Raw genomic sequence first — 22,719 nt, forward strand, 5'->3', positions numbered from 1 at the left:
ATGGCGCGTGAGCCCTAGGCAATCCCGCACAAAGTGGAAAGTGTGGAAATTGTTGTGAGCAATGTATCAATGTTTGGAACAGCTCCACTTTTCTGCAACAGCAGCGTCCTTCTCTTAAAAGCTGTTAATGACTTCACAGCGCTTCTCCTTGTCTACCGTATCAAGCACGGAGCCAGTGTCTGCACAGTGGTTGTTGCAGATGTGTCGTTCCTATGGACTTAGCGGCACCTGCAGAAGCACTTCATGTCAAAAAATAGACTCGGGTTCTGGTTCCTTAATTATTAATTGCAGTTCACTCGAATTTTTCTTGGGAACTTCAGCTGGGTGAGCAGATTATGCGATCAATTTGTTGTCACAACATATATGCCTTCAGCATGTCACGCTTTTCTTCTGTAATTGTAGGCGGAGCAATGCCACGTTATCACAACTGAGAGCCCCGAAATTTTGAGTTTTTCAGATAGATGTCAATCAGTAAATTTCTTTACCGTGCGTGTTTTTCGAATTTTGCCGGAATAATCAAAACAGGCAGAACCCTATCTATGACTAATCTTCAAGAGAACATTCGGAAGTGCTTCGGCAGGGGCTAGTTCGTACGATATGACCTTTTGGGGTAAGTTGCACCGCTTAGGTGGCACACACTGACACGAAATGAGCACGAACCTTAGGCAAGGTATGTGTCCGGTTCATGTTTCTGTGTTGGTGTCCCTGTGTGCACCACCAAAGCGGTGCGACTTGCCCCGTAAAATCATGTGCAAAGAGGCATTGTCATGTTGAAGAATGACACCAGGGTACTGATCAAGGCATTTCTTGTGTATTCCTTCTCATGGCATAGTTTCGCACATTACAGGGCAGCATTGACTGTGCCCAATTGCTCTTGACCATTTCCCAGCAGACGATTCAGTGGACACTTTTCTCGCTATCCACCTAAGAAAAATTGTCATGCAGTACAAAATTATGCAGCCATTTATTACAGCTAGAGTGTCAATTTCATCTTCTAAAAATGAGTAAGATTATATTTAGGTATCAAGCAGGACTTCACATTAGGGACAGACCAACACCATGATTAAAACAAGTGCCTTCGTTGTGCTTGACATTGGTCTCAACGAGATACTTTAATTAGTTTGTATGTAGATACTTGTATGTAGTATGTATGTATGTATGTATGTTTGTATGTAGTAGTAGATACTTTAATTAGTCGTGCTCAGCAGCCCAACACCATAGCCACTGAGCAACCCGCCGTGGTTGCTCAGTGGCTATGGTTTTGGGCTGCTGAGCACAAGGTCGCGGAATCGAATCCCAGCCACGGCGGCCGCATTTCGATGGGGGCGAAATGCGAAAACACCCGTGTACTTAGATTTAGGTGCACGTTAAAGAACCCCAGGTGGTCTAAATTTCTGGAGTCCCCCACTACGGCGTGCCTCATAATCAGAACTGGTTTTGGCACGTAAAACCCCATAATTTAAAAATTTTAATTTAATTAGTTTGTATGTTGCGTGTTCTTTGTACGTCGTGTGAATGTGAGATGCAGTGCGCAGTATGCTTTCGTTTCTGATTATTTCCATCTGTAGCATCAGGCCAGTCGTGCTGCGAGGCGAGCCTGTCCAGGGTTCATTAAAGAGCCCTTCTCTCTCAACACCAGGGGAGCTCAAAATTGAACTAGTTGGTTAGTGAATAGCATAGCAGCAGCGCGAGAAATAAAGTGGGAACGCATGCACCGATTGTTTCCTTTCATTCTTGTTATGCTGCTCTGTTTGCTGATAACTCACTGTTACATGTTCCCACCATTCAGAATTAAACCATCAGTTGGTAGCCAGCACATTCGTACCGTCTTTATTTCTCGTCCTGTACACTGTGCTCTTCACCACACTGCACCAACACTTCGAGTATTAGGCAACCTATGGATAGTGAAAAATGTGTAGCCTGGTAGCTCCTTACGGCTTTGTTGCCTAGTTAATGCTCACATGTTGAAGCATTATAAGCAAGTGCTTGTGTGGGGGAAGTGCAAATCTTAAGGCGTTCACTAGTTACTGTGAGATTTTATACCATAAACTAGACACGGGCTATGGATTAAAGGAAAACCAATGCAGTGTAAAATCTTGTATATACATTGCCAGTGGTTCTGTTATTCTGGCTTACACTGAAGTTGTGCATTGTGTGGGTCCTGGCAGGCACCATTTCCTGATCTTTGTGTTTCCAGCTCTTTAGCTTTCTTGCGGGTGGTGCGAGAAGGTGTTTCAATAGGGTTCTATTTTGCTTAACTGACTGAAATTTTTCAGTGATTCTTGCTGACTTTTGAGAGATATTGAGCATTGTTCCAAAAAATAAAAAAAAGCAACCTTAAGGCCTCTGCCGCTCACCTCCTACCTTTATTTTTTTGTAAGCATTAAGTTCCCTGTCCTTAAGCTTGTGCAGATTGCTGTGAGTTAATGTGTTGTGTGATGAGATGTTAGGTGGGGCTGTGAAATGCCAGAGTGTGCTATGTGCATTTTCATAGTTGTGGTTTGTCAGTGTATAAAAGCAAAGAAAGCAAAGTTGCAAAGTTGGAATGGATGCACACTTTAAATCAGTGCAGAAAACGGGGCATGTGTCCTCCTCCATGTTGCTGTCGTTTTTCGCACGAGTATGCAACCGGACACAAGGCCTGAGTTGTGTGCAGTGCAGTGTGGCTGCTGAAGCAGGAGTGACTCATTATTGGCTATGACTTAAGCAGCCATTCCATTTGAATTTTAAAAATCTCTGTCCAAAATATGTTATCTAGCATGAAGCCAGCACTCTGTGCTGAAAGTAAGTTCCACGCCAGGAAAGAACACACTGTGCAGCTAGCTCAGGGTTATAGAAATGGTCTTCACTCCCAATTATTAAATATATTGAATGTGAGTTAGGATGTGCTGCTGAAAGTATCGTCACTCGATTCTTTTATCGCTGTATAAAAGTTGTGCTTGTGCTTCTCTTGCATGCATAGTGATCAGGGGCTAACGTAAGTCCTTTTTTCTGTGCTTTTTTCTACCCTATGATCCTTGATGCGCAACAAGCTAGGATCCCAGGACACACATTGTGTGGCTTAAGGTGATAGCTGTCCAATGTGCAGTATTGAGATTGTTTTGACGCTTCATAATGAACTTGTCATTACATGTACTATGATATCTATTTTACATAGATGTTTTTCAGCATGGCCATACCTTTGCAATTAGTGTAATATCTCAAGGTGGAATGAAGTAAATCAATAATACATTGTGTGCATGCTGTTTAAATGCTTGCGAGACTACGTGCATGCAAAACAGAACAATCAGACTCGTTTGGGAACTTAATTTGGAAACGTCTTGATTCTAATCTGCCAGAGCATCGACCGCTTTTTGTCAAGGACATCTGTCCAAATTGTAGCTGCAGTGGGCTGGGAGAGTGCTGAAGACCTCAGTCATCGTACTATCTTTTGTTTACATAAGGAAAGAAATGGCTCAGATGGCTTTGTATGCATGATAAAATGTTGAATATTCTGATCGTAGTGCCATCAGTTTTGTTCAGTCATGTAATGTTTGGTGGCATTTTTGTAGCTTGAGAACCATTCGTGCTCCCCTCTAATGATTAATAAATGGAGTGCTGGCTTGCTGAGTAGAAGCATCCTTTAGTAAAGTATTTGAAGCCATGCTGATGACTTGTTTTGAAAAAAAAAATTCTTTACCTGAGGTAATAATACTGTTACTACATTGCTTTGTCATAAAAAAAATGTATGCAAAGAACCTTTAAGATGCCAGACATGTCAGTATTGTACATACTTGTTTCCTTGATTACCTGTCAATTGAAAGGTGTTATGGCTTCTGTCTGGGCACTACAGCTTGTAAACCAAAGAGGCTGTCCAATTCTATTCAGGCGAAAAGCCTTATGTCTCATGGTGAGGTCTTTGTTTCAGGGCCGTTTCAAAACTGTGTCATTGACACGAAAGGGTCCTCTTAGGATAAGAGGCGATAATGCGCACAAAACCGCGATTAAGAGTGGAAGAATGATTGAGCAAGTGAACTGAAGTGATAATGGGTATACAGAGAGGTGAATTAAGAGTGAATTGATTGTGAATTAAGAGAATTGATGGTGATTGAAGGGGTTTAGTTGGGTGATAGGAGTCAAACGAAAGGTAATAATGAGATAGTGATCAGCTAGGATAATGAAAAGTGAATTAAGACTGAATGAAGGTGAATAAAGTGGTGATAGGGTGAATCAAGAGTGAGGAAAATTGGTAATTTGGAGTAATAGATCGAACCAAGTGTGATGGAAGTAAAACCGAGGTGATAGGGTGAATGAAGGTGAACCAAGCAGTGATAGGGTGAATCAAATGTGAATTAAGAATGAATCAAGGGACTGTGGAATTGAGGAGTGATTTGAGGGTCCAAGTGAGTGACTCAGCAAAAAAAGTGCCGAGTCACGGTTCGAGTTTGGTGAATCATAGGAAAGGTGACTTGCAAAAATGAGTAAATTGTGGTTTCAGAGTGATGACTCAGCAAAAAAAAAGTGGTCTTAGTGTCATTGAGTTAGTGGCGCTAGGGCTTTCACTTTCGAGTCGTCTTAGTTGTAGCATTAGGGACCCAAGCAATTTTTTTTATACTGAAGCTGTTTACCTCCAGCCCCCGTATGAATTCCCCACATGAGTTCCCAAAGGGGGGGGGGGGGGAGGGGGGGGTTACCCTGGCTGGCTTACGTCCGTATCATGGTGAGTAGACAGGAATGGAGATATACGATTGGACAGGATTGTGTCCGTGGCCTGCACTTCTTTGGTTATAGCATCACGCTCGTTCGTGGGTAAAGGGGAGAGGGGAAAGAGTGTGGCGACGGCGCCTGTTCACGTGGCCTGCGCTTCGGTGATTATAACGTCACACGCGTCGTAGGTGCCTGCGCGGCTGCAGCAGCCATTGTGACAGATGCATGGGAGGTGCAGTGACCACGGCGGCGCTTGTGTTGGCATAGTGTGGTGCCGTGTGAAATAAATGTATGATTTCATAATGTATGCAGCCTAAACAGCTTCGCTGGTAATCCATCCCTATATGAATTTCGCAGCCCCATGAATTTTTTGTCTTAAAGCAGGCTGCGCTTTTTGCTTGGTTTTCACATGCATGAATTGCGCACTCGTTTGCAAAGGTTGGTGCGATAGGAAGCAGAGTCAGTTACGGGCTTGCTTGTCCTTGCACACTAACAACTGTGAAACACGAATCATTACAAGGAATTCACAATCGTCAAGAATGACAAAAAAGAAATCGCATGAATGATGCAGTGCACGTCTGCTCAAGAATTCATCTGTCGTTACAAAACACAGTGATAACATTACATTGCAAAGTATAGAAGTACACCACGTCTACAAGGGTAAAGATAAATGCACGAGGCATCCTTCCATCTCGCTGCATAAATTAGATATACTGCTTTCTTAACTGATAATCTATAGTGTGATTTTCTGTTTGGTTGTGAAATAAAACTTCAGTTGCGAGTCAGCACTTTCCTTCGTTTTCCTTTCCGGTCATTGTTACAAGCACTTTTTAATGTGATCAGCATTCTTAAGATACTTCACGCACTTTCCAGTATGTATCTGTGCCCGTACCTTATCGTTTCACACCAACTTGGGTTCTTATGGGTAGAGCTGCTGCGCTGAGGGAACTGGGTTTGAAACCAACCACTGGATAAGTGCCTCTGGGTATGTTCCGTTCTTCAAAAACAAAAAAGAAATCCTTTAAGATTTCTCTGCCGCTGGGCCGAATTGAACCAGCGTCATGGTCTTTGCTGCGGTGCCCCTAGGTGACGCAGCATGTCCACAGGGAAGTGCAAGACGGGAACCCGGCTGCAATAAACACCTCGTACATTGCACGTTTCGGCGGTGGAAATACTGTATGCTTCTACGTTGCTTCTATGCTAATTACTTTAGCGTCAACTGTCATCCCGAGATGGTTTCTGCTGGAATTTTTTGTTGTTGTGAATACGTGTGAGCTTGCCCAAATATCTGTCCTTAAAGACAATTAAGTCAACTAGTCCGGACTAGCAGAAATGTCTTGGGCATGGCAGTGGCCATGACGATGTGACAAACAAAATTGGTCTAGTGCCCCGACTCACTGTGTGCATATTCTCTGTGCAAAGGTGGCTCCTCACCACCACCTGCGCACCGGTTAGCCTGCAACATCGCACCTACTGCAGCACCTGCGACTAGGCCTTAGTGGTACACGGAATTTGGAAGCAGGTGAGGTAGCACAAGGTATCAAATTGTTCTTGTTCCAGATTCTGTGACTTATGCCTGTTTTGCATGCTGTGAATTAGCACTGTGTTTTTTGCAGCTGCGATAAATTGCCGCTGCCACAATCGGCGCATGTAAAACAATGCAAAGTTTGCATTGTTGTTTTACATGCGCTGATTGCAACAGCACCAATTTTTGCAGTTGGGAGCACTTAGTGGAAGCCTGAGTTATCAGTGGCCTAGGCCTAGTCAATCTGCTTTAGCCTAAACAAGGTAAAGCAAACGGGACACTGTTTTCGTGAAAATTGAGCAGGCAGGCCACAGTGACTTGTCCGACAATCTGCTTTACTGGTTCTCCATCCACACCGCATGTGTGAATTTGCAGACAAGTTAAGCAACTCTGAACATCCAACGGCACATTTGTTGCACCTGCAAATTTGCAAGAGCGAAGTTGAACCAATGTTGCACCATGTGAAACAGGCTTTAGAGCCGAGTGTGGAAAGTTGATGGCATTCATCAGTCTTCTGCCTGAGGAATGTGTTGTCATAATTGCGAGAGAACCCCCCAGCAGACTTGTACGACCTGGAAGTACCAGAACCCTAATTCTTGTGAAGCAGAGTTTAACCATTTAAGGCGCTGTGTAGACAATTGTGTACGCCAAGAAAGTGCGTCAACAGCAAGAGCATTGCTGAAAGTAATGATATTTAAAATGTGTTGCATGCATCTTGAAATTGTTCTGATTGGAATCGTGTTGCAAGTTTTAATAACGGGCTCAAGATGTTTTAGTAAAATGAGTAGGAATGTAGATGGTTGACTGTACTTGCTCGGTGCGAATATGTCGTGTGTAGCGGGTTCACTCCTTTCATACTTTTTCAGTGGGTTGCACCAGGCATAATTTTCAAGTGCCTGTATGGGTGCTTTTCAAGCTTGCTAGATATGAAACAGCAGGATGTCCTCGTATGGAATGTTCCTGTAGTGATTTTTCGCATGAAGTCCATATTCTGTAAACTTGACATAACTCACTGTTGTGAGCAGTATTTTGCATTTGTTTTTTTTTTCATATGGAGAACCGCTTGCACCTTCATTTGCCGAGCACAGACAAATTTTTAAAGCAGCATCCATGCAAACAGTCAAGCCACACTGTTTAACACAACCATCGTTCTGGTTGTCAGAGTTGGGTACTTTTTATGGTTACTAATCCTCTCATGTCTCCTTCGGAATAGGCTCTCTCATTTTCATACATTTAAGTTTATTTTGCAGTTTTGTTGATTGTGACTTGTTTTGCACTGTGATACAATACTTTGTGCTGTGTGTTGCACTATGTCTTAACAGACGCTGCAGGGTAATTCTGTTTGTTGCAAACAAATAAAGTAACTGCCATCCCCCTCGTGTGATCATCAGCCGATTTCGTAGGCCTCTCCCATTTACCCCGATCTCGCATCGGCCGACATCTCTCTTATGCCTCTGAGCCAACTCATTGCACCGCCCAGTTCTCTGCCATCTTCAACTGTGCTTCCCTCCCTTGGCACCCTTCGTGTAACTTTAATAGACCTCCATTAATTTGCTTTGTTTATATGCCATTACATGACATGTACAACCCCACTTCTTTCTTCTATTTTCAAATAGAGTGTCAGCTATACCCATTTGCTTTCTAGTAGGAACGTGTGAATGTCAAAATTTTCAAATATGAATTGAAAACAAATAGTATTTATCTTTGAATATACAATCAAACATGCATTTATTACCAAGTTGGATTAATTTCTTATGTTGGAGATTGAAATGACATTGTCAATCTTAAAAAGCTAGACTAGTAAGACATTATACTAAAACATTGCGTATTTGGCTCACACTAACATGGAAATTTTGTAATTCCCACTAGCTGTCTTAGCCAGCCTGTGCAATATTATACCGCATCAAATGCCCGTAAATTCGGAGGCATTTGACCCTGTGCCCGTCATCACTCATCGCACTTGCTCTCAAGCAATAACCGCACAAGTGGAAGTGGCGTTGCAAAAAAAAATATTTAAAAAATAAAAGAAAAATGCACCTTCGTTGTTCACAAACCCGTGACCCTTAATACTGAGAGGCTAGGTTTTCCGCAATCTTTATGCTTTAAGTGGCTAAGTGTGCTTTACAGGCGAAATTTCGCCAGCAGCACGAAATCATCATAAAATTCAGCACGAAATCGTGCCAATATTCTTAGATTAGATAGAAACAAATGTTAAGAACTGTGTTTGCTCCCGCACAGCCAGCAATATATTCGATTTGATTCGAATATTCTTATCCAACCGAATATTCAAACATTTTCGAATATCTATTTTTCGAATGGAATGGAAACATTAAATATATAATATTCTATGTTATTCGAACTTTTCGAATATTTGCATACCTCTACTTTCTGGGAATCCATACCGTTGTCTTCCTGTCTATTACTTAATGTTATACCTATCACTTATAAATGCACGAGCATTCCTTTGGCTACACTACCCCACTTCGGTCTGCCTATGGGGCCTTGATATGATGACTGCATAAAAAGAATCAAGAAAATCGAGCCCCCTACGAGGAATTGAACCCAAGCCTGCAGCATGGTAAGCTAGCACCAATCCTCAGCGCCACGCTAACAGTTGAGAAGAGACACAAAATACGTGTGACAGTAGAGCAAAAGAATACCGCCACCGTCGGTGCCTGCTATCACATTGTCAACATGCTTGCACGGCCAAAGTGTGGAGCGTTAGGTCTCCAGAGACTTGCGATGCATTTAGCTGCAGAAGTGATGAAGCCAAATGGATGTACCGTTACACTCCTTTCAGCCAGCTGTAATGAAAGTTGAATGAAGTATGTGTGCTGTGCAAATGGCTTTCGCACATATTTTTTGCCCCGTTGTTTGTTGCACAGTCCTTAGCTTCTTCTCGACCGTCTTTGTTAGCCTTGATGTTTCAGTACCTTAAGTTAGTATTGGCAGCTTGCGGTGAGCTTATACTTTTCTTCAGATATATTTAGTTTATAACCATGCATGCATGAGTGTTGCAGATATTATGTATAGAACAAGCTGTCATTGCTGATGTTGTACTATCTCCTGCAAGCATTAAGTGTGGCTTTCCCTCACAACCCTGGATACTTTGTCACGCAGAATGGCAAACATTTTCTCAGCTCTGTTTTCTTTCTAAGTATATGCAGTAATTAACACAGTGTGCAAATAAAGCTGATGCAGAGCATGTTGTATGTGAAAATAATCAGGACAAATTCTTGAGAGGCTTGGTAGTGCAATTCTTTAAAAACTTGACATTTTTCAGAACTATGATCTTAAATTCCTGCCAAATACAAGGTGTCCCTTAATATTTGGTGTCTGTGTTCAGCTTCACTGGCACACAGACAAAAGGTTAGAGAAAAGCAGATAGGACAGCACTTCACTCACAAGTGAAAATGTTTATTGAACATAGACTATGCAGTCGACTTCCGTTAATTCGACCCTGACTGGGCCAATGAAATTGATTGAATTATCAAATGGGCGCCCACTTTCTATGTGTACAAAGTAGAAAAATGACGTAGGAATTACATTAAAGCTCCTAAACAAAGTAGAAATGTAATGTGCACCAAATTTTTTAGCAAGAAAAATATATGTTGCACAATGGCGGCTGGTTTCTTAAATTCAGCTTCGCCGCACAGTTTATAAGGTCAGCTCGAATCGGGATCAAATTTACTGGAGTCGAATTAACAGAACTCTACTATATATATGTAGTTACACGATTTCATGCGCATGGGCAACAGAGCATTGATACAGCCATGTCAGTGTTAGGCTAGTTTGTTTACATTCACTTGTAATGCTAGCATGCTTTATCACATTGTTACACACTTTGTTCTCGCATGTTGGTGTAGTGATTCTGCATGTACTAATACATTGTAACTTTTTAGAAGCATGTGACTTGACCATGATTTGTTCATTTTAATTTTTTTTTGTTCCTTTGGGGCATATGCTCTTGCTTATTTTAATATTGTGTTTGAGGGCCAACAAGTGGTGATCAAAGTGTATATATTAGTACAGTTTAGTCTAATGTACTTTTACTTTAAGGACACCGGACTGTACAATGGCATTGCCTGTTGTCTTCAAGCAAGAGTTTGTGGATGCCACCAAGCTGCCCTATCCAATCCCTACATCTCCAACACCAGTCAGCAGGGCCCACAGCGATGTCATCCAGTGCATCAGACAGGAGAGGATAAGAGACGTAAGGCACTTCAAAAAAAAAATTTTTTTTTATGAACTGGTAGAGGCACTGATGCATAGTGGAACACATGGCCTTGAATGCACAAAACACAATGGCTTCAAGCGCAACTAGTGCCAGACATCCTCCAGTTATTCTTCTTTGTTTTGAATGAATGTCCCCCTAATCTGGTGCTGGGCATTGCTTGGGACTTCGTCAGTTTTTGTTCTGCACATCGAAAAAGTGAAGGGGTTCTGAAAAACGGCAGAAAAGAATATAAAATTTGCGGGAACAAGAATTCAGTGGTGAGTTAGCGTTAAATGCAAGAAAAATGCGTCAGCATTACGTCGCACCTCTTCGAGGTGCTCGATTCAAATTTAAACGGCGTTCATTACATTGCGAAGTCACAGTCGGTAGCACTGTATATATATGTATATCAACATACCCATACATACATACATGCTCTTTTAAGCTCTCATATCCCCCCTCTACCACATGACTGGCTTCCCACACTTCATACACTTTTTTCTACTTTGACACTCCTAATGATAATGTATTGTTGCTTACTATACCGACGAAACGTGACGCTTGCCATCTTTCAGCCTTGCAGTATTGACAGATGGTGCCACTGTTCTGTCACAGCAAAATGTACACTTCTTTGTCTGTTGTCGCCACAGACTGTGTGTACTTCTGAGTACAGTGGAATCTCAGTGATACGATCACGGCTAATACGAATTTCTGGATGATACGAATTTTTCTGTGGTCCCGGCCGAGCACCATTACTTTTCAACGTGCTAGAGAACGGTTGTTACGAATCTATTTTCGACCCGCGTCGGTTGATACGAATAAACGCCGCCCCACCGACTGCCGCGAAAGAGAACAGCGCGCAGTCACGTGCTTTCTCCTTTTCTCTTTTGGTACGGAGGCAGCGGACGCGGCACTGGATAGCGCGAAGGCCGCGACTGGGCGCGAAGAGTATGGCGCTTTTCTTCCTTTTGCACTTTAAGTGCGGTCTATCGCATCAACGGAAACTGAGCGGCGTAAGCACAGCGCATACAAAGGTCAGAGCCGTGTGGAGATCGCTTTCAAGATACGATGTGTGCGACAACCCCGACAGCCGGCACAGGTGCAAAGTACAAGAACGCATTTGTTGGCAGAGGAGGAGCCGCCCCCCCCCCCCTCTCCCTCCTTCCTGCGCTGCCTTCCCGCTTTGCTCCTTTCGCGTGGGAGATTGCCTCGCCAGTTACCCTTGCGACCGGTTGCAAGATACGCATTTGGTGCCCCACAGCAAAGCGTCGCCCCCCCCCCCCCCCCCCTCCCCCCCCCCCCCCCCCCGGCCTTTTGCGCGACGGAAGCAGGGCCGGGCTCTACTGGCACGCCCGGCCGTGGCGGAAGTCGCGTTTGCTCTTCGCTGTGCGTTCGCTCTCCGTGCGTGAAGGCGCGTGTCACCTGCGCGAAAGGCGCACTTTCACTCGCAAATACGGCACGCGGCGACGATTTTATCACTCTTGGACTCGTGCTCCACGTCTCATGCTCCTCCTCCGTATCGCCCTCGTTGATCTCTCCCATCGGTGAGCGCACCTCGTCGAGAAGCGTGCTCGTTAATTACCGCCCTTGTCAGCGAGATTTTCCAGCGGAAGCCGCATTATAACCGGTATTTCGTCTCACGCGGCTGCACTGTAAGCGGTATGTGTATACATGGAGTTCTATGGGAGGGTAAACGGGAGTCGGGAAAGGCCGCGTTGTAGCCAGTTCTGCACTATAAACAGTTACGTTATAAGTAATCTATACTGTAAATGCTTTTTACTTGCGTGTGCCCGAGTGAGTTCACCTCCGACTCTTTAATTTAGCTAGTTTTAATTGTGTTTCGATGATACGAATTTCGGCTAATACAAATATTTTTCGTGACCCCGTGAGATTTGTATCATCGAGATTCCAGTGTATTCTGAATGAAACAGGCGGTGGTGCCCAAATGTGGTTTATTTAACTGCATGCACCATAAAATGCCACCTCTGCACAAAATTTCAGTGCAAATGAGGCAGTGGTTTAACCTAACATTTCTATGTACAGTGGAACCTTGTTATAGTATGCTGTCAAACCTGGTTATGATGAAACGGGATATACATAGCTTGCACGTGACGTCACATCCGCGGGCTCGCTGCCACGGCCGCCATGCTTGCGAACCGCTTGTCGCTAGTCTGAGGCGCGCGCGCTGCGAGTATCCGTCAAGCAGTTCTTTCCTCTGTGTCGTGACAGGCTTCTATTCGTCTTTTCCTTAAACATGCCAGCATTCCAAACTGCACGGCCCTTTTGCGAGGGCTACTTCGCACAGTTGATTGGATATGCGCGTGTACGGTACAAAGAAAAGATTCAACTGAGCGAGAACGTCGATCCCTACACACTGCGCCTGGGAATGGTTGGGTGAATAGTTTGTCGGGCGAGGAGGCTCGGAGAAGACAAAGTGCTCCTATTTGGAGAGGTAAGCGCAGAAAATTTTTTTTTTTTTTCAATTTCAAGGTCTCTCAACTGGTCGGCACACGGCTGGATCCCTGTCGCTGCCGCGTCGGCCTTGGCACGCCGTTCATGCAATTCGGCTTCCCACTTTTTGGCGTCCGCTTGCTGCTTTTCGGCGCGTCGTTTTTCGAGGCGTTGGTGTCGTGAGGGTTCCGTGTTCATGGCGCTGTAGCCGAGGAGAAGCGACGGAGCCCAATCCGAGTCCGTCTCGTCGAACAGTTTAGCTGGCTTCTCTAAGAACGCAAAATGAACAAAGTTACAAAACTAACCTTTCTTATCATGCTGTCAAAGTCGAAAGGAATTATTCACCTGCAATGAAGTGTGCGCCGCAGACTCTCAGGTTACGGTTCTCGATGTTGGCACGTTTAATGCGCGCCAGCCATAGGTTGCGCCGCTTTGTGCTCAACGCTTTCGTGCGCTCTCACTGGTTCTCCACGGTCTTCGGTAATGAAAAGAAGTTGCTGTTAGTCGGTTTTTTTCTCCCGCGGGTATCACTGCGGTTGTAACAACCAAATATCATGCACATGACCATGGTGACAACACGTCTTGCGGGGCTTGCAACGACTGTGGGAGAGTGAGCGGTTCATATGCATGGCGGACGCATATCCCAGAATTCCTTTCACTGACGTCAGTGCAAGCTATGTATAAGGAAGTACGCGGAATATCCCTTGAAGTCCATGCATCTAAGATCGTGTTTTAACAAAGTAAAATTGTCCTTTCAGTGGCTATAATGAACTACATCTGTCTCGAAAAACGCACGGCCCTTGCACACCGAATATGTGCTTTCCACATGGTTCAGCACACATTCACAGCAGAAGTTCAAAACTCCCGCATCCCTGTGTTGAATATTCCGTTGAGCAACAATGGTCTTCTCTCACCATGACGCGTAGCTGTGCATAAGCAGCAGCTCATTGTCGCCATCACACTTCCCTCTCTCGCTGCGGTGCCGCGCAGGCTGGTGCAGATAGGTGTGGCCTCTGAGATCACGTCGGCACCACTGCAATCTCGGAGGCTACGAGTCAGCCAAGCCGGCGTGGTGAGGTTCATTGGCCTCCTCATTCACAGGGCAGAGCCACGTGAGAGCAACAAATTTTCTTCGCATCGCAGCGTGCAAGCAGTTTTCTTCGACCGTGTCGCCGTTTAGCCTGTTTCACGACGCTGTAGATGATCCAAGTGGAAACAAAAGACCATGACATTGGAACAGAAGGCAGCTATCATAAATGCAGTTGAGTCAGGTGCAAAGAGGTCATGTGTTGCGCACACCAAAGATTCTTTTGTTGCGTTATTAAAATTTAATCACATACGTGGTTGTGTAGCGGCTGCGCAGGCCACATACTCATCTTCAATTCTAGGCATACTTAAAGTAGTGCACCTCATTGGGCATATATTGCAGTAAAGGGCAATAGTGGATATAACAATGGAATGGATATAATAATGGATAAGTAATTTTGGCTCTTCCTTCAACTTCATTATAAAAAGGTTTTACTGCAGTTGCATCCCCCCCAAAAATATCTTCATTATAGCCTATATTTGTTATAAGTATATGTTTTTTACACTGATATTGATGAGGAATTTTTTCATGTTTACTTCATGATATCCTATAATTTGTGACCTTTATGTTCATTATATCAAGCTTCAACTGTGTGATTTTCAGAAACAAGCATGAACAGCCATGCAAGGTGAGCAATTAAAAGTGTTGTTTGACTCGGTGAAAGACTTTCTGCTGGGTTGGTGTGTATGTAGCTGGTGGGATAGCCTTCAAGGGTGCCACCGGCCACCTGCGCTTCACTGCCATCACTGCAGTGGCTTGGTGGCTTGGAGAGCACTTGGTCAGGTGGTTATGTTCGAGGTGTCCAGCTGTGGGTGTACTCTCGAGCAAGAGTACTAGTGTGAATCAAGTGTGCGCAGGAGTGAACTATCTTGGACCAGCCCGCGTTCAAGCAACTCGTCATCTGCATCGTTAGTCGGGCACAGCGGACCAGCTCTCTGTCTTCGTGAGGGTGGTGGCTGGTGAACTGGCACAGAAAATTGGTCAGAAGAGCTCTTGGTTTAATGCATATTAATGACTAGGTTTAACCGAGGTGTGTTTAGTGAAAATGTGCCTGTGTTCTTGTTTGCAATGTAACGCTCCCTTGTCTGTACCCACTTGGGGTGTCACTGCCCCCAAAGTACCCACCGCAGTAGCTTAGTGGCCACTGCTGAGCATTGCAGTGCTGAGTTTGAGGTCGCGGGCTCGATCCGAGCCACGGCAACCACGTTTCAATGGGGACAAAATGCAAGAATGCTCGTGTGCTTAGATTTAAGTGTACTATGTTGAAGAAGCCCAAGGTAGTGAAAATTAATCTGAAGTTGCCCGCTACGGCATGCCTCATAATCAGACCGTGAGTTTGGCTCGTAAAGCCCCAGAATTTAATTGACCGCTTCCTACGCCTCATAACAAGGACCTTGTAATTTCTGTATGTCGCCATATAAAGCTGATATGATGCATGTGGCCTGAACACTGAGAAATTGTGAGGAAGATGCGTATTTCATGCATTTAATTTATGAAGTGAAGATGTAATCGGAAGCGGTGCAAGAGACAAACTGGTGGTCATAGAATTAATAGCTTTTGTGTGTTACCTTGCAGTAGCTATACCCATTCATTGTAGAATCGTATCTTTGGCAAGTAGATTTCTCTAAATAATAACAGTAATAATGTCTCTTTCAGTCCAAAATGCTTCTGAACTGTTGGTAAGTAACAGAAGTGCCATGAATCTAGGTACTTTAAGCTTGGTCTTAAGCGTGGCTGCACTTTCTTAAAGTTGTACTATGCTCCCAGTAAATCAAATTATATTAGTAATGTTAGTGCTGCAGAAAGCTTTTTTTTTTCCTTTTTTGCTGCTTCCTTAATCTGCAGTAGCTTCAACTATTTGCACTTGATGATAAGTAACCACATTGCTGTATGCATGAAGGTGCCACTGTCGCTTCTGTAATAAACAGGTGCACATGACTAAGCCAGTCAGTGCAGTTCACACCCCCCACTACGTGTTCCTCATTTGACCCGGCAGTACATACAAGTGCGGGGCTGATTCTCACATACTTCTTTAGTTTCCAAGTATCTGTGTAATCAAACTTTGGTTTAGCAATGTCGTAATTGCAGCCAAATACTTTGCTGGCATCATGTGTCTAGAATATTACCAGTAAGTGTGATGTACCCCTTCATGAAGCATTTATAGAGGATTTGTTGGTTACACGACTCCATAAAGATAAATATAGGATGTATTGAGAAGAACATAGTGGTGCTGTGAGTTTGCGCACGTAACCATGTCTCCATGTAACCAGACAGTCTACTTCCTGGGCCCTCCGGCAACAAGCACGGCTTATTTTGTTTCTACCTGTCAAAGGTGCCACTGAAACCCAAATGCGGATTTCAAACACTAGTTCACTTATTGCGTGCAGGCCAAGATGTTGGTGCGGACGCAGCACTGGCCCCTGGACCAACCGCACCGAGGTGACCTGTGGCTCAAGCTCTGCCAGCACTACTCCAAGGGCTACCTGGAACCTGACTTCTACAGCAACACTGTGAAGGAGTGCCTGGGGGGAGTGTGGCCAATGAACCTGCCTGCATTTGCGGACCCCATCTTCTGCGAGGACTACCTGCTGTCGCCCAAGGGGCAAAAGCATGCCGAGCGGGTGCTCTACATCGTGTCCGTCAGTCACCCATACATCACGTACTGTCCACTGCTGCACCCTATCACGTCGCTGCTGCTTCACTACCTGTCCGAGGATCTGGTGTGTGTCGATACAGTGACATCGATATAATGAACTTGAGGGGACAGCCGCAAATTGTTTGTTATTCCAAAAGGTCGTTATAGTGAGAGCCCCAAAATTAACCATTCCGCCCACCAACCCGTCAGTTCATCAGTTGTCACCGTATGAGCTATCCACAAAAATGTCGCTGTTGGCTTTTAGTTCGCACTATATCAATTTTCTATAGATTCCAGCACAACCCACCACCTAAGCACCATATAGTAAGAGTGGCACGTGCAAAATAGATGCTCACACTGAGAAATCCACTGACAAAGAGGAAGCTCTATTTCACCTCTCAAAGCGCAAAGTACCTCCCAAAGCATGTGTAAATGACACCGTCTGGAAAGTGCGACAGCAGGGCATCCCTGCCAGCACTGAGGTTACATTTCCCCGCACGTGTAGCTAGCACGGCCGCAGAAAGAAGCACAAAAGAAAGCCGTGCGCAGAAAGAAGGGCAAAAGAAGGAAGAGATGCACCTACGTTCCTAGGCAACACTTGCCTGGGCGGAGCATGTTCTCGCAAAATCTGATGCGTCATTGCCTCTGCAATAGGAATAAAAAAAAGAAAAGTCCCCTCCCCCATTTGTTATTTTTTAATTTTTTTCAGGCTCCCTCTCACATTTTTCGAACCAATGTGCTGTGGCATCCGCTTCCGGCGTCTTGTCATCTGCTAGTGTACTGTTCTTGCTGCTGTGAATGATTTACAGAAATCTAAAGATCCCCAGATATTGGAATATTAATTCGTAGTACTGAGACTTTAACATGACACGGAAACTTAATAACGATTGTTATTCTGAAAAGTTTGGTATTATGAAGTTGGTAGTACTGAAATATTTTTACTTTGAAGCTATATTCACTGAGCAGAGGATTTTTCAGAAATTTGTTAAGGTGGTGTTTGTAGTAACGAGGTTTCACTGTACTTGCACCAACAGTGGAAAACAGTCAGGCATCTGCATCGCAGGGTTGTGGTCCACTTGTTATGGGATAAGCAGTAATTATTACTAAATAAGCACTACATAAACACATGCGGCTTCTCTGTTCAAAGGAACGTTCGTCATACTTCAGCACACCACCCATGTGCCCAGTTTTGTTCTGTCTTTAATACCTGCGTCAAGCAGCTATTCTGCTGCTGATCATGCCAAGCATGAGGTCATGGTTTTGATTCCCATCCACTACGGCTGCATTGCGATGGAGACAGAATCCAAAAATGTTTGTGTACCTAGATTTAGGTGCATGTTAAAGAACCCAAGGTGGTCAAAAGTAATCCGGAGTACCCCACTATGGTGTACCTCATAATAAAATCATGGTTGTGGCACATACAGCCTTAGAATTAAATTTAAAATGAACTTGATCAACTTAAAGCTCTTGTACAAATTTAAATTGTGTGGCAGAAAGGAAGATGTTTCTTACAGTGTTGATGTATACTATGTGCCGGTATGAAAGGGAACACCATACTTCTGATAAAAGGCAATAATTTTCTGCTGTCAAATAAAGTACTGCGCAGGGAATTCTTCAGTATGAGAACTGTGCTGTACAGCAAATAGTGGTGAGCGTGGTTCTGACTAGCACATTTGAAGGAACCGCTGTTTGAAAACAGATTGAGTGTTACCTTTGATATTGGTGCAGCCTGTCGTGGCAGCTTAGCGGCAATTGCGTCACACTGCTGAGCACGGGTTTGATCCTGGTCGCAATGGGACCAAACCATTCCGATGGAGGCGAAATGCAGAAACAGTCGTGTGCCATGCATTGGGGGCGCATTAAAGAACCTCAGGTGGTCAAAATCTAGAATCCTCCACTGTGACATGCCTCATAAACAGATTGTGGTTTTGGCACGTAAAAACCCAGAATTGAAATACTGTTGCATGTAGTGTACAGTGTTGGGGAAGTAAGTGCATTAGAATCAGTAGCCAGAGTATGCCTTGCATTATTGTGAGGCCAAGAATGCTAGTACCCTCTGCCTCCCCTGCACATTTTAGACCGCAGCTCTTAATAGCCCGTTCCCGCGGTGAACGAGCAGAACGGCGAGAAAGATGGAATAGCGAGACGCAAGCCGCAAACGGCGGAGACCAATGAGAGCAGCCCCTTCAGTGACGTGCGCGCGGGAAGCTGGTTTAATGCGGACCCACCCGACCGCTCATTGTGTACTCGTATCTGGTCTCAGCCGAACCACTTGTTTCATACAATCACCTGCTCGCGTCAGCTCTCGCTTGCGCTTGTTTGGTTTGCTTGGTTTGGTTTCATTCACGCATGTTTCGATTGTCATGGTTTGCGATTGTTTTGTAATCTGATAGTACGTGCGACACGAATTGTCTAGTGTTTTCTGGAAGCCAAGTGGCACCAGCAATTACAGTGGAACCTTCAACGAGTCATGTATAAAAGCCGACGTGCTTCACCAGCAGGTCAGATTTCCGACGATTGCCGACTCTGTTACATGTCTCTCTCAAATTGTTTGCCTCAATATATTGCGAAATGATAACGCATACAGTAGGCTCTCAATAATTCAAACTCGAGGGGACCCCAGGATTTTGTTTAAATTATCAGAACTTTGAATTATCAGAAGTTGTCATAAATATGACTCGGGGCAACATACCAACTTGTGTTATAATGAAACATTCACATATATTCAATAATACAGTCGAACCTATTTATAATGAACTCTAAGTTCCGCGAAAGGTGGTAGTTACATCAGTAGTTCGTTATATATGGACTCGCCCTTAAAAATGCTCAAAAATTAACTGCACGTAGGCTGGCATCAGCAGTTAGAATTCGGCACCATTTCGGTCCTAAAACCAGATTTTCAGTGTCATTTTCATTCCCAATGCGTTACCGCACTGTCACACCCCGTGAACAAGCCGCTAACGCCGGGCCAAATTCCAAAGCCGACTTATCAGCTTCCGAAAATAACCCCACGAAAGCAAGGACCCTCTGGTGCGCCAGCAAACGCCGGTTGGGGTCCAAAGACCGAGTCAGAGCCCAGAGTTGTCAAAACGCAACAAAATATATTCTCCAAACAAGGCAGTTACATACACACATGCACACTTTGACTAGACATAATACAATTCAGATGGGTATTAACAAAACGCTGGAAAATAATTAACGACAAGCACTAGAGTCCAACAATACAGTATGAATAGGAACACAGTGTCCACTCGTATTCACCCGTGCTGGTCATGAGCCGGACGATCTCAGCGTAGCTCGAGGCAAATTTCGAAGAAGGAACTTCTTCCAGAAATGCAGACGCTTGAGGAACTCGTCAATTAGCTTGCCGGAAAATCCCGTTCCGCAGACGGTCAACTCTTTACGTCACATCTCTTCACTGACGTGGTCTAATCCCCCTACTGGTTCCCGCACGGCGCTTTTATTGCCTTTGCCGGCACTTCTGGAACCTTCCGACGGAGTCGTGATCCCGTAACATGAACAAAGCCTGGGAATCTTCTAGACATTTCTCGTGTTTTTGACCGCCGCCATTGGAGTGTCGTAGAGGAGGGTGGTGACTCATCCGTAGGCGCAAGCCGGGTTGTGTTCCTCGCTCTCTGCTCGCCGGGTGAGAGGGTATTTTGGCGTGCGCTCTCTCTCTCGTTATCGTAGCCTTCACGTATCTTGTCGCAGCTTCTAGACTTCGTTGATCGTGTCGGCTGTCTGTGGAGTATGCGCTCTCTCCCTCTGTCGAAGCTGCCACGGGGCCAGCTTGCTTCTTTCGCTGGCTTGCAGGACATGCGGCGTGCGCTTTGATTTAGCGCACTTTTGTGACACGCACCTAGCTGCAAACTTCCATTAGAAGCATCCATCTAAAGAATGAAGTGCGTCGTCGTGTAGCTCTTTCAAAACTGGAAGCGCAGCCGCCATTTTTTATTTGAGAGTTTGGGATAGATTTTACTGCCAGCAGGACATGACTGTATTCTGCTCATGAGGGCAAAGCATTCGAGTTCGCTGTAAGCGTAAATTTTGGAAACTACTGCGGCATGCCGACATTCTGCTAAGGTCTCAGACATCATGGTCTCGGCATTGTGACTGCGCATCAGCCGCACTAGAGCCGTAAAATTACCTTATCTATGTCCATCACAAAAAAAATGTGATGTTCGAAAGGTAAAGCATCACCGCAAACCATTATCAGCAATTGACAATGCATAAACGAAGCACCGTCGAACCATGATTGCCTGATAACGGCGTAGTAACCGCCGACCCTTTCCAACATTGCGTGGCGGCAGCACGTGGCGCAGCGTTCTTGTCGACTCGGGCTGGGTCGAGAGGAACGCTTGAGTGGCCATTGTTTCCATAGTGGAAAGATAGGCGGTTGTCGCAAATCGTTGAAACAGGTGTAATGCACATGGTGCCGCACGAAAAATTCCATGTGTGCGGCAAGGTATATGTATGCATGGTAGCGAAGGTGTCATAGAAACCCATACATCCTGCAATGGCAGCTTGTTGAGGCACGGCAACGCCATCTACATTTCACGGGGCCAACTTCTCCATGGAAAAAAATTAAACATCTGCCGTTCGAGGCTTGTTGCGCCAAGTAGAATACTGCGCCAGCTCACATAACATCGCCATGACATCGCACATACATGATATATTGAGCACACAACAATACAAACAAAGTGTGGTAAGTGAGAACATTTGCCACATCTTTGCGTCGCAATTTAGCGTGAGTACACCCGTCCATCTATATTTATAGACCTCATTCCATAACGGCATGCATTAGACCGGTGAGCCTTGATAGTTCTGCATGAATTCAGAGCAATGGGTTCACCCAGATTTTGAACGATGTCCATGTGCCCTTAGTACCAACACACATTTGTTATTTCGGTGTTAAGATAAAATGAACATGACATTGCAATGATTCACAAAAACCGCACTTTAATCTTCACTAACATAGCCCGCGTGCCACCTGTAGTTTTTCTCTGGTACTGAAGACATAGCTAAAACATACTATAACATTTAGTGAAAAGACAGTTCAAAAATAAAGTTACTGTTCAAATATTATACGGTTACAGTACTATATATAATGTCATTACTTTTTATGGCCACACATAAGAGTTTTCACGACATTACAGTGCCAAATACGGTTATACAATCTCAGCATATCTCAGCAAGCATCGCCACGAGCAAACTTCAGAAAGCCTGTACAGTTTCGTATTCATAATTATTCGTGGATGGAAGCAAACTGATTGTCACATCACATTCTTCTATTCTAATGGAATTGTCTGTACTTTTTCAAATATTTTCATTAGAGACCTATTGGATGCATAATTTTCAACAAATAGTGTTTTGCTCCGCGAGATGTAGTCGCGCTTCAATCGCACGACCATAATGATGTCGCTGCTCATTGGCTTGGAACCGTATTTCAGCCTCACCTTTGCGACCATGTCAGTTGACCTTGCGTGCGGCGGCGGCTGTGACTGGTCCAAATCAAGAAACTCGGAAGACAGGTCACGTGCTTGGGCACGTGCGGAGTTGGCCGAGGGTCATGAGTGTCATTTTCGTACATGCTGCACCTGCCGTCTCAGTCACCTCTGCGTCTTGGTTTAAAATTTTTGTTTTTGTTTTCTATCAACACGCGATTCTGTTGGTGTGCGCGGTTTGGCCGCTTTGACATGTGCGCACACAAGGAAAAGGAGAGATGGCCGAGGGTCAGGTGCATTACTTTCACAAACCTGCCCTCTTGTTTTTTTTTTTTTTTTTTTTTCCTCAGTCAACACACGATTGTTGGTGCTCGCAGTTTGGCTAGTTTGGCCGCTTTGACACGTGCGGTCTGGCAATCAGCTTTATTTATTACTGTTAGTAATATAAGAATGAACATGTTCAACTAGAAGCGACAAAGGCAGCAGATATTTTCCGGCACAGACAAGCAAAAAGTACGAAATAACTGAATTAATGCTATGAAGCAGTTTGAATTAAGCAGCTTTAAAATACATTGAGAACATAGCGGGCCAACCAAAAATTTCAAATTTGTCTGAATTAATGGAAACTTTAAATTATTGTGAGTCTACTGTATATAGCTGCGCTCAAATTTTGCA

At 44.5% G+C, this 22,719-nt stretch overlaps 1 protein-coding gene across 10 annotated transcripts in view; it reads left to right on the forward strand.

The window, feature by feature from the left end:
- The window catches only part of LOC119441386 (GTPase-activating protein skywalker), a 55,998-nt gene that overhangs the window by 2,061 nt on the left and 31,218 nt on the right, over positions 1 to 22,719 (forward strand). For 2 of the 10 annotated variants that reach the window (XM_037706002.2, XM_049661210.1), the window contains exons 2-4: positions 6,109 to 6,208; positions 10,271 to 10,424; positions 16,353 to 16,685. In XM_037706002.2, the coding sequence (XP_037561930.1) occupies positions 10,287 to 10,424; positions 16,353 to 16,685 (471 nt within the window). In that variant the 5' untranslated portion in view covers positions 6,109 to 6,208; positions 10,271 to 10,286. Of the gene's footprint in view, positions 1 to 2,962; positions 2,978 to 6,108; positions 6,224 to 10,270; positions 10,425 to 13,868; positions 13,991 to 14,568; positions 14,594 to 15,593; positions 15,645 to 16,352; positions 16,686 to 22,719 lie in introns of those variants that run through there. The other 8 variants (XM_037706005.2, XM_049661212.1, XM_037706003.2 and 5 more) reach the window with 8 other exon arrangements.

Source organism: Dermacentor silvarum, chromosome 2 (genome assembly GCF_013339745.2).
Source record: "Dermacentor silvarum isolate Dsil-2018 chromosome 2, BIME_Dsil_1.4, whole genome shotgun sequence".
Lineage (NCBI taxonomy): Eukaryota > Metazoa > Arthropoda > Arachnida > Ixodida > Ixodidae > Dermacentor > Dermacentor silvarum.